This window comes from Catharus ustulatus, chromosome W (genome assembly GCF_009819885.2).
Source record: "Catharus ustulatus isolate bCatUst1 chromosome W, bCatUst1.pri.v2, whole genome shotgun sequence".
Taxonomy (NCBI): Eukaryota; Metazoa; Chordata; class Aves; order Passeriformes; family Turdidae; genus Catharus; species Catharus ustulatus.
In genome coordinates, this window is record NC_046261.2 from 10,689,164 (window position 1) to 10,701,612 (window position 12,449).

The window sequence follows — 12,449 nt, forward strand, 5'->3', positions numbered from 1 at the left end:
TCCGGTGGATAAGGCTTCTTCTGGTGTTCCAAACCTCAGAGTATATCGAGGTAGGAATGCTTGGTTCCTCTCCCTGGGCAGAGCATCTCACAATGGGATGATGCAATTTTATGAGTAATACAGTGAGGCCTGATGGCCCATTAACAGAAGATATCCCTTTGGATGGAGTTATCAGAGATGAGTCATGGAAGAGATAAAGAACACTGTCCCACTTGGTTTTAACAGATGGTGATAAAATACATACTTATGGTTACATCTTACACTGAGACCTAAGACATTGACTCTTCTGACTTTTCATCATCACTCATGTACAGGGATAGAGGATTACATCAATATTATTTATTAAAAAGAAATAATAAAGATGCAAAGAGAATGCAGGAAATATCATAAACTTAAGTTCCAGAAAAAGAAAAATGGGGGTAAAATGTTTAGATTCATTTTCTCAAAATTAGTCTACATAATGTACAGTAATTTCATGAATACAAGCCGCACCATTTTGACTAAGATTTGGCTCCCAAACCGGAAATGCAGCTAATACTCAGGAGCGGCTAATATGTGAATAATTTTCTGACATTTACAACCTCAGAAGTGCCAGGCAGAGTGCCGAGCCGAGTTGAGCAGTTGCAAAGTCGGCATTTCGCGATTGTTACAAATTGCTACTCTGTTGCGCCGCGGGTGGAACCTGGATCCCTGCAGGCAGCACAGGGGGCGAGGAGAGAGGCGGGAGAGCTCCCTCCTTCCCTCCTCTACCGCAGCCCAGGGGAGACACGGGGGGGCCCTGCGCTGCCATTGCCGCGGCTTGGGGAGCCGGCGGTGGCCCCACACCGTCTTTACCGCGGCTCGGGGAGGAGGCGGGGTGCTCCATCCCCACCCACCGCGGCAGGAGCAGGCAGGCTCCATCCTGGCCCGCCGCCGCCACCACGGGCGCGGGAAAGCTCCAGTCCCCACCCGCCGTCACCGCCACGGGCGCGGGAAAGCTCCGTCCCCGCCGGCGGCCGCCGCTGTAGGAGCGGGGAAAGCTCCATCCCTGCCTGCCACCGTGGGGCAGCGCCGGGCTGGGGTGACCGAGCCCAGTGGCAGTGGCAGTCGGCCCCGAGCGGCGGCGTCGAGCCCAGTGGCAGCGACGGCCAGTCCCGAGCGGCAGCGCCGAGCGGTGGCCGGCCCCGAGCCCAGTGGCAGCGGCGACCGGCCCCGAACGGCCCCGCCGAGCGGTAGCGCCGGGTTGGGCCACCTGCCCCCGTCGGCAGCATCGAGCGGCCCGAACCTGCACAGCCCGATCCAAGCCAGTAAACCCCGCCCTCCCGCGGTTCTGTTACTAATTGGTAACTTTGTTGCACGCGGGTCCTCGCTGCGAACGACAGAGTGGCTTATACTCGGGAGTGGCTTATTTATGGACAAAAACCAAAATGTTTGCCAACACCCAGAGATGCGGCTTATACTCAGTGCGGCTTGTATTCGTGAATTTACTATAAACTGAAATACTGATATAATGTTGAATCTATTTGCTATACTGAGATTATCACAACACCATAAATGGTGTGCAGTTCTACAGTAACTGAATGGCAAAGAAGGGTAATGAAGCCAGTGAAGGGTTTAGGGAACAAGTCTTATATCAGCAGCAGCTGAAGTAACTGGGGTTGTTTAGCCTGGAGAAAAGGCAGCTCAGGGGAGACCTTATTGCTCTCTAAAAGTACCTGAGATTGCATCCAGGTGGGTGTTGGTCTCTTCTTCCTGGTAACAAGTGACAAAATAAGAGGAAATGGTATCAAGTTGTGCCAGGGGAAGTGAAACACTAATCTTAGAAAAATTAAGATTTTAGTTAAACTTAAATAATTGATTGATCGTCTGTCATCTCATGTTTGCTCAGCTGTGCTTACAATGGGAAACGACGAAACTGGTAAGCAGGCCTGAAGAAGCACGAACAATCGCAACCAGAAACCCATTCTTTGAAAGATTGGAATATCCCCAGAAATCATTTGTATTGTCATTAATAGAAAAGGGTCGAAAGTTCAGGGCGAGGAAGACTCGCCTTACTTCCTCCTTTTAGGACCCCTCCCCACAAAAACGACCCCAGACTTAATTCAAGAAACCAACCATGCATGCTTAATAACCATTCAAGCTAATTACCATAGAAAGCAGGGGATGGAAGGGGCTGGTATTATGAATATGTATTTATTTAAACCTTTTGTTAATAAATAGACTCTGTGACCACCTGTAATTTCGCAGTGCGTATTAGGGGGCTACCCCACGCTGCTGCCCAGCGCTGAATAAACATACCCTTTCTAACTTTAAATGGTTAGAGAGTCTTTTGTCCGTCACAGTTGAGTATCGGTACTAGACCAATACTCATATTTTAGTAAATCAGAAGTTTAGATTGGATATTAGAAAAAATTTCTTCACAGAGAGGGTGGTTGGTAAAAACTACAATGTAATATTGGCTTTCGCATTTATGTATTAGCTTTTGCATGCTGATATTGACCATAAATTCAGATATAGTACAATATATGATTCTATTTAGCTGTTCGTCAGTATAACATAATCTATTACAGTAAATTCACGAATACAAGCCGCACTGAGTATAAACCGCATCTCTGTGTGCTGGCAAATATTTCGTTCTTTGTCCATAAATAAGCCGCACCTGAATATAAGCCGCTCTGTCGTTCACAACGAGGACCCGCGTGCAACAAAGTTGCCAAATACTAACAGAACCGCGACATGGCGGGGTTTACTGTTTTAACTAAGACTGTGCAGGCTCGACCCGCTAGGGACTGCTGACGGGGCCAGGTGACCCAGCCCGGCGCTGCCGCTAGGGGCTGGCCACCGCCTCTGGGTTTGCTCGCCCCGGCCCCGCTCCCGCCGCGGGGCCGACCGGGCACGGAGAGCGAGTCCCGTTCACGTCACGGCGCCGGTCGGGCACGGAGCATCCCCTGCTCCCGCCACGGCGGTGGAGGGCGGGGGCAGAGACCCCCCCTCCTCCCCGAGCCACGGCAATGGCGGCACTGGGCCCCGTCGGCTCCCGAACCGTGGCAATGGAGGCGCGGGCTCCCCCCCTCCTCCCCGAGCCGCGGCAATGGCGGCGCTGGGCCCCCCTGTCTCTCCCCCGGGCTCCGGCAGAGGGAAGGAGAGAGCTTTCCTGCCTCTCTCCCCGCACCCCCGTGTTGCCTGCAGGGAGTCAGGACAACAGAGTAACAATCGCGAAATGCTTTTACTGGCCGGTGCTTGGCTCGGCGCCCTGGCTGGCACGTCTGGGGTTGTAAATGTCAGAAAATTATTCACATATTAGCTGCCCCCGAGTATTAGCCGCACTTGCAGGTTTCCACCAAAATTTTTGTCAAATTACTGTGGCTTGTATTCTTGAAATTACTGTAGTTTAAGTATGTACCATATAGTTTATAGAAATAGTGGTGTAATTAATGTATTATATCATAGACCTTAGCAAAACCACGAAATGTTTAAAATGCTTCTATGTGACTGAAACAATGGTGGGAAACAATTATGTTGATTCCCAAATCTGCTGACTGACCTCGCCAAGAGATAACAGTGACAAAAGCAGAGCACCAGAAAAGAATCTTAAAAGAATTTAACCCCTTATCGGAGGATGTGGAAAAACAGGATGGAGACACAAGAAGAAATAAAACATATTTTCACAGGATGTCATGCAGAAAAGTTAGTGTAAAGAAAACAAACAAAAGAGTTCCTGAAACATCAAAAACTCACAAGAATGTCTGAATAATGTATGAAGCACATGAATATGTATGTACCTCAGTAATGTAAAAGTATATTGATCACACTGTCCAAATTTACTGGCGTACTTTCTGACCAAAAACCAAGGGCACCCCAGCGTTGGTTATTTGATCCTTTATTAAACTTCTAAAAAATTCCAAATTGCCAATCTCATTTTTTACAGTGGCCAAGCGTTGGAACAGGTTGCTTTGGGAAGTGGTTGAGTCACAATCCCTGGATGTATTTAAGATGTGGCACTTAGGGACATGGTTTATGGTGGATTTGGCAGTCTTAGGGTAATGGCTGGACTCGATGAACTTAGAGGTCTTTACCAACCTTAATGCCTCTATGATTATAAGATTTTATGCAATGGAATACTAACTTTGATGCTTAAGTATGGATTTTTTTTAATGTCAAGCCTACTAATTGCACATTGAAAGCCTGTCTGTTTCACCCCAGGTGAAACCCACAGCTATGTGAAAATGAACCTGGGAGGAAGTGGTCAGTTGACCTTGGTTAACTGCCAGGTGTCCATCAAACCACTGTCTCAGTTCCCCTCTGTCCTGAGTAACACCAGAAATGTGCATTGTATTCCATATTTATTTTTGCTATGTTGATGTCTTGGGTTTTAGCTTTTATATTTTTCAGATTCTCTGCTGCTTAGTGTGTAATTCTGAAACTTCATGTTAGGTGTTAGTAAGTTCTCTTCACTGGGTAGTTGGACCAAACAATCCCTTGCTAGCTAGAGAATCAAGGACACCCAACCGGCACCCAAAAAGCATAAACAATGGCAAGGGAAAGGGGGTAAGCCAGGGGGTTGATACTTCATAGTTTGGGGTTGTGGTTGTGTCCTGGGGTGACGTTATGGTGGCCTGTATCCCCAATCGTGTGTCCTGTTTAAGCAAAAGTTTGTTTAGTCTACTTATCAGTTGACTCCCCTCCCCCATGTCTGTGCTTGGGAGGCTAGCTCTGCTGGCTTGGCTTGGCTGCTTGCGGCTTGCTGCTTGCTGCTTGCTGCTTTGCTGCTTTGCTGCCTCCGCATGCCGCTTGCTTCTGCTAGCTTTAGTTTGTTTTTGCTTATTAGTTAGGCAGTCCAATCTCTTTCTGTGGACTGTTCTTTGTTCTTTTCCCTTTTTCTTTTCTGTATACTCTTTAAACCTGTTTGGACCGGACTTGGATCACCGAGGGACACCGGGAACCCTGCAAAGCTGAGACCTGCAGCAGTCATCCTGCCCGGAAACTAACGCTACCTACAGGAGAGACTTTCCTGAGCTTGTCACCCTCCTACACCGGTGAAAAAGTTTTTGTTTGTCATCAGGGGTTGTTAATTTACCTCTCTCGTGTTGGGAGTGTTTTGTTTAATTAATAAACAGGTTTTTTCCACTTTTATTCCTCTGAGGAAGTTCTTTCCCGAACCCAGTGGTGGGGGAGGAGTCTTGGGGGGTTGGTTTGTTTGGGTTTTTTTAAATTTGCCCTAAACTAGGACAAATTTTTGGCGCCCAACTTTGTGGGCAAGAGAAAGTGGAAAAAACTTCGTTCTAATAATGTTGTTTGAATTTATAATGTCTCTGGGGGTGGAGGCTTGCATGTATTTTTGCTCTTTAGGGTTTTTTGAGGTCTTAATACCTCTATGGTCCTTGGGTTTATTTTCTCACCCAGAAATAGCTCCGGTGTTTTCCCTAGTACGCAGTTTCTGCAGCAGGGGGGCAATGACCAGAATATCCATTGGGCTGGGCTTAGTTGTAATGGCTTGTAGGAGGTTTATAAAGATGCTGGAGTCTGTTCCAGGAATGTATGGTTCATGGTTATGCTTATGTGCCCAGTTTGTTAGAGGAGAAGCAGGGGATGAGGCTTTTCAGTCTTTGTTTTCCTTCGTCTCCCCTGAATTTTTCACATTCCTATTAGAGTATGTTCAGTTTCCCTTGACTGCTAAAGAGACCATCTTTCTGCTGTTTAATGTAGTAACCTTTCTTTATACAGTATGCAGCTTCTATAGGATAAGAGCTGAGATTTCTAGAGGGGCTGATGGGACTCCTGATTTAGGATTAGAGCAAAGTGTGAGGAATCCTGAGTGGTGTGGGAAATGGGAACATATAGGCCAAATCTTGAAGGAATTTTCAGATCCTATAGTCTGGGACTTTCCCCCTGAACAAATTCAGAACCCAGATGAGGTGGCAAAATACCTTAAAGAGAAATGCCATGATAACTCCAAGGAGGAAAAGATCATTGCAGTGAGCTGGTCCCTGGCATATGCTTATCGCACTCTGCTAGATACTGTAGGGCAGCAGGCAGAGGAAAGGGGACAGGGAGATAAATCAACCACTATCCCAGTCACTCAGGCTGCAGCCAACATCCCAGGTCCAAGGCCAGCAGCTAAACCAGACAGTAAGCCTCAACCAATGGTTGTTGCTACTAGCATGAGAAGTGGGAAATCCACAGACAAGACCAATCGACCAGTGGATGATGATGATGATGAGGATGCAGGAGAAGGACCCTCAGTGCCCCCTGACATGAAACCAGGAGTCAAAGTAACTGGTACAAGATCAGAGGCCAATATTGAATCCTTTTCCCTAAAGGACCTCCGTGGTCTAAGAAAGGATTACACTCGACGACCTGATGAGTCTATAATTAGTTGGTTGGTCCGTCTTTGGGATGCTGCAGGCGAGGCTACAATTCTGGACGGCACTGAAGTGAGGCATTTGGGATCCCTGTCACATGATCCTGTCATCGATCAAGGAATGATGAGGGGGACTAACCCTCACAGCCTCTGGGCACGGGTCCTGGACAGTGTAGCACAAAGATACCTGTGTGCAGACGATCTCTATATGCAGCAGACGCAGTGGAAGACTATAGAACAAGGGATCCAACGCCTGAGAGAAATGGCAGTGGCAGAGATTATCTTCTCAGATGACATAACATCTAGGAATCCAGACTTGGTACCATGTACATCTGTGATGTGGCGAAAACTTGTGCGACTTGGGCCACATGAATACGCTTCTGCTTTGGCAATAATGAAGAGGGATGAGAGGGATGAGACCGTGCTCGATATGGCAAAGAAGCTCCGAGCATATGCAGATGCTGTACATGGTCCAACACATGCCAGAATCGCAGCTGTGGAAACACGTCTGCAGAAATTAGAAGACAAGATAGAGGAGAATCATAAGAGACTCAGGAATGAGATTAAGGAGGACCTCCTCCAAATCTCGGCTGCACCAATTAGAGGTCCTGGTATCCAACACAGACGTTCCCCCGATGGGGAGAGAAGGTACACCCCATGGGTTGAGCTGTGGTTCTTCCTGCGTGATTGTGGAGAAAACATGAGGAGATGGGATGGAAAATCTACTGCTGCTCTGGCACAACGAGTGCATGAATTGAAGGAAGGCAAGACTCAAAGAGGAAATTCCACTAAAAGGAGAGCAGCTCCAGTTGCCCGTAGCCGAATTGCCAAGTATGATGATGAGGATGACATGTCCGATCCCCTTGAAGGAACCTCCAAAACATGTGCCCAAGGAAAGAAGGATAAACAGGCTTAGAGGGGCCCTGCCTCTAGCCAGGATGAGGTGAGGGAAAATCGTGTTTTTTGGACTGTGTGGATCCGTTGGCCTGGCACATCGGAACCACAAAGGTATAAAGCTTTAGTTGATACTGGTGCACAATGCACATTTGTCCCATCAAGATATGTGGGGGCAGAATCTGTCTCTATTGCTGGCGTGACAGGTGGATCACAGGACTTTACCTTGGTGGAAGCTGAAGTGAGTCTGACAGGAAAGGAATGGAAAAAACACCCCATTGTGACTGGCCCAGAGGCCCCATGCATTTTAGGCATTGATTACCTCCGAAGGGGGTATTTTAAAGACCCAAAAGGATTCAGGTGGGCATTTGGGATAGCAGCTGTGATGACAGAGGGATCCAGCAATTGAACACCTTACCTGGACTGTCTGAGAACCCAACTACAGTAGGACTTCTGAAGGGAGAAGAGCAAAAGGTACCAATTGCCACTTCCACAGTGCATCGCCAACAATATAGAACAACTCGAGATGCTGTAGTTCCCATCCATAAGATGATCCGAGAGCTGGAGAGCCAAGGGGTGGTCAGCAAAACCCACTCACCCTTCAATAGCCCCATCTGGCCTGTGCGTAAATCTTAAAGGGAATGGAGATTAACAGTAGATTATCGAGCATTGAATGAAGTGACTCCACCACTTAGTGCTGCTGTGCCGGACATGCTGGAACTGCAGTACGAGCTGGAATCCAAGGCAGCAAAGTGGTACGCCACTATTGATATTGCCAATGCATTTTTCTCCATTCCCCTGGCAGCAGAGTGCAGGCCTCAGTTTGCCTTTACATGGAGGGGTGTGCAGTACACTTGGAATCGTCTGCCCCAGGGGTGGAAACACAGTCATACCATCTGTCATGGACTGATCCAGGTTGCACTAGAGAAGGGTGAGGCTCCAGAACATCTACAATATATTGATGACATCATTGTGTGGGGGAGCACAGCAGCAGAAGTGTTGGAGAAAGGAGAGAAAATCATCGGAATCCTCCTGGAAGCCGGCTTTACCATCAAGAAGAGTAAAGTTAAGGGACCTGCTCGGGAGATCCAGTTCCTGGGAGTGAAGTGGCAAGATGGGCGGCGTCAGATTCCTACTGATGTCATCGACAAAATCACAGCTATGTCCCCACCAACCAATAAGAAGGAGATACAAGCTTTCTTAGGTGCTATAGGTTTTTGGAGGATGCACATTCCTGAGTACAGTCAGATTGTGCGTCCTCTTTACATGGTTACCCGCAAGAAGAATGATTTCCATTGGGGCCCTGAGCAGCAACAAGCTTTTGCCCAGATAAAGCAAGAAATTGCTCATGCCGTAGCCCTTGGCCCAGTCAGGACAGGACCAGATGTAAAGAATGTGCTCTACTCTGCAGCTGGGAGCCATGGTTTGTCCTGGAGCCTGTGGCAGAAGGCGCCTGATGAGACTCGATGCCGACCTCTGGGATTCTGGAGTCGGAGTTACCGGGGGTTGGAAGGTAACTACACCCCAACAGAGAAGGAAATCTTGGCTGCCTATGAAGGAGTCCAAGTTGCCTCAGAGGTGATCGGCACAGAAACACAACTCCTCCTGGCACCCCGACTACCAGTGCTGGGGTGGATGTTCGGAGGAAAGGTTCCCTCCACCCACCATGCCACCAGTGCTACATGGAGCAAGTGGATTGCCCTTATCACACAGCGCGCCCGGATTGGAAAACTGAATCGCCCTGGGATTTTGGAAGTAATTACAAATTGGCCCGAAGGTGAAAGTTTTGGTGTCACAGATGAGGAACAAGAACCAGTGACACGGGCTGAAGAAGCTCCGCCATATAACCAACTGCCAGCAGAGGAAACTCGTTACGCTTTATTCACCGACGGTTCCTGTCGCATCGTAGGGATGAATCGGAGGTGGAAAGCAGCCATATGGAGATGAAAACCCTGAAACAATCTAAGGCTCCTACTAACTCCAAGTGGTGGGAAAGATCATAATTTGTATCCAGAATAACCTAATATCCTTCTTTCTTCTTTTAAACAAAAAAAGGATGAGATGTTGTAACCCTGTACCCTGATGCTTTAATAATGGTATGTCCCTTTAACCCTGTAACCCCTGCAAGACCAATGGACTGACCCCCTAAATTCCTATTGGAAAGAAGCCAAGAAATATCCCCTCCCCTTTTCCTGACCCATAGAAAACCCCCCGAACTTTTTATCTCTTTTTCTCCTTCTCTGCCCTCATGGAAGCCTAAGAATTAAACTGCTGAGATTAAGAGCCTATAATATCTCATCTGTTCTACATGATAGCACCCCAGGCCAGCTCTGCAGAGTATTTGAGGAGCGGGGCATGGCCAGGGTGTTGTATCAGCTTGCAAGATAAAGATAATAATTACTGACATACCTAGTTGTTTCTCAAGATATGTGCTTACTTGAACTTGAATTAATGTTTTTACTTAGGTAGATGAAAATGTCTGTATGTGGGGGGGAAATGGTCTGCATACTACTTAAATTTGAAATGTTATTATATAATGAAGAAGTTAGTTTTGTTGTATCTGTATGTGCTTTATTTATTGTTTTTTTGTTTGTTTTAAACAGAAAACATAACAGTCATATTGAAAACAAGCCCCTAACCATTCCAAAAGACTTTGATCTTCATCTGGAAACAAAGTCTGTGACTGAAAGGGACACTATAGGTAAGAATACATGGAATCAAACAACAGCATATTATATCAAATGTATCCTGATGTTGTTTTCTATCAAGTGTTTATTTGCAATAAATACTGGAATATTTTTTCAATATATAATGAAAGAATAACAGTACAACTGATTATAAAGAATGTGAGAGAAAAATTTAATCCTAAATCTCTGTTGTTCCATGGGTGACATCGTAATAGCAGTATTAGAAAAATGATAAGTAGTTGAAATCCAGCATAAAGCACATCTGCTGCAATAGGCATCCCTAGCAATATGAGACAACATCAAAAGGATCACATCACTCCGTGTCTTTGAAACATGTAAAAATAGCTTTTTACAAGAAAATGGTAACTGGCAGAGGTTGAAACATACTTTCTGCTCTTCTAAAATAGGAAATGCACTGTTGCACCGAAATATAGTTCTTTCACCCACACCTCTGAAATTTTGAAGTAAAATATTTAGAAACAAAAAGTAACACCGCAGAAATGCACTGCATTTGTTTGAAAGTTAAGAGGCTTTTTTAGAAATGGCAATTTTTGACTCCTTAAACACAACCAATTTTTCTGTTTGTGGTTGGTTGACCTTGGCTGGATGCCAGCTACCCACCAAAATTGGTCTATCACTCCCCTCCTCATCTGGACAGGGGAGACAAAGTATAACAAAAAGGCTCATGGGTCAAGATAAGAACAGGGAAAGATTACTCACCAGTTACCATCATGGGCAAAACAGACTCAACTTGGAGAAATTAATTGGACTTGTTACCAATCAAATCAGAGTAGGATAATGAGAAATAAAATCAAATCTTGAAAACACCTTCCCCCTATGCCTCCCTTCCTATTGGGCTTAACTTTATTCCTGATTCTTTCCCTCCTCCCTCCCAGCTGCACAGGGGGATGGGGAATGGGGATTGCGGTCAGTTCCTTACACATTGTTTCTGCTGCTGCTTCCTCCTCAGGAGGAGGACTCTTCACACTCTTCTTCTGCTCCAGTGTGGGGTCCTTTCCACAGGAGAAAGTCCTCCATGAACTTCTCCAGTGTCGGTCCCTTCCATAGTGTGCAGTCATTCAGGAACAGACTGCTCCAGCATAGGTACCCTGTGGGGTCACAAGTGCAATGCTCCAGTGGGGATTCCTGTTTCCACAGGTCTACAGGTCCTGCCACAAACCTGCTTCAACATGGACTACCCATGGGGTCACTACCTCCTCTCAGGCATCCACCTGCTCTGGCATGGGTCTCCTCCACAAGTTGCAGGTGGATCTCTGCTCCCCCATTGATATCCATGGGCTGCAGGGGCACAGCTGCCTCACCACAGTCTTCACCATGAACTACAAGAGAAATCTCAGCTCTGGTGCCTGGAGCACCTCCTGCCCCTCCTTCTCCACTGACCTTGGTGTCTGCAGAGTTGTTCCTCTCACATGTTCTCACTCTTCTATGGCTGCAATGGTTTCTGCGCAATAGCAGTTTTTCCTTCTTAAATATGTTATCACAGAGGTGTTACTGCCATAGCTGATTGTCTTGGCCTTGGTCAGTGGTGGGTCCATCTTGGAGCTGGTTGACATTGGTTCTATTTGTGTGGTGGTGCATCCTGCCTATAGTCCCCTTGATACCAAAACCTGGCCACGCAAACCCAATAGAACATGTGATACATATTCTCCTCCTAGCCACATTTTTATAGTCATGCATTGTGTGCATACAGACAGAGACGAAAAGCAAGCAAGCAAACATAGTGCTGAGCAGATGTTGCAGCTTAAATTATCCAGGACCGTGATGAAAAGACCTGTAACAGAAATGCACAGCTTTTTAAAACTTGCATGTAAGCAAAGTATTCACAATTCTTAATTAGTGTTATTTGCTTCAAGCAATATTTATGGGCCTTCCCAAGATTAAAACTAGCATCAGTTTGTAGATATTGGTACAGTGTAGGGTTTATTTATCTTTAAAAGGTTATATATGCAAATATATGTTAACTCTAACAAAATAGGTATTTCAAACTAAATATTAGACTTTCATTGAAATACCTGAGTTCAATCAATTTCACATTTTTGACAACAGATATCTTGTTGTTCAAAGACAGATACTCAGTAATATTCTGTGACTTTTAAACCTCATTGATGTAAAATGGTGTTTGAGAAGGTTGTGGTGGGCTTACCTTGGCTAGCCCCAGGTGCCCACCAAGCGACTCTCTCACTACCCTCCTCAACTTGTCACCAAAAATCAGGAAATAAACTCTCCAACCAGTCTTTTGGGTTAGAAAGTCAACATTATTTTATTCAGCACTGAGGTACATGGGGATTGCTCCACCTATCATATACACTCGTTATTAAAATTTTTAACTATTTATACATTTTCTTAAACAAAGGAATTAGTACCCATTGGCTAAAAGTTACAGTAATTTCATGATTATAAGACGCACCATTTTGACTAAAATTTTGCTCCCAACCCGGAAATACGGCTTACACTCAGGAGCAGCTAATATATGAAAAAAGTTCTGAAATTTCCAAACCCGGAAGTGC

At 46.0% G+C, this 12,449-nt stretch overlaps 1 protein-coding gene across 1 annotated transcript in view; it reads left to right on the top strand.

Annotated features, from left to right (window-relative positions):
• The first annotated feature begins 6,140 nt into the window (after positions 1–6,140).
• LOC117005053 (transmembrane protein 161B-like) overlaps positions 6,141–12,449 on the top strand; it is a 70,319-nt gene continuing 64,010 nt past the window's right edge. The window contains exons 1-2 of the mRNA XM_033076282.1: positions 6,141–6,988; positions 9,838–9,935. Of these exons, the coding sequence (XP_032932173.1) occupies positions 6,141–6,988; positions 9,838–9,935 (946 nt within the window). The remainder of the gene's footprint in view (positions 6,989–9,837; positions 9,936–12,449) is intronic.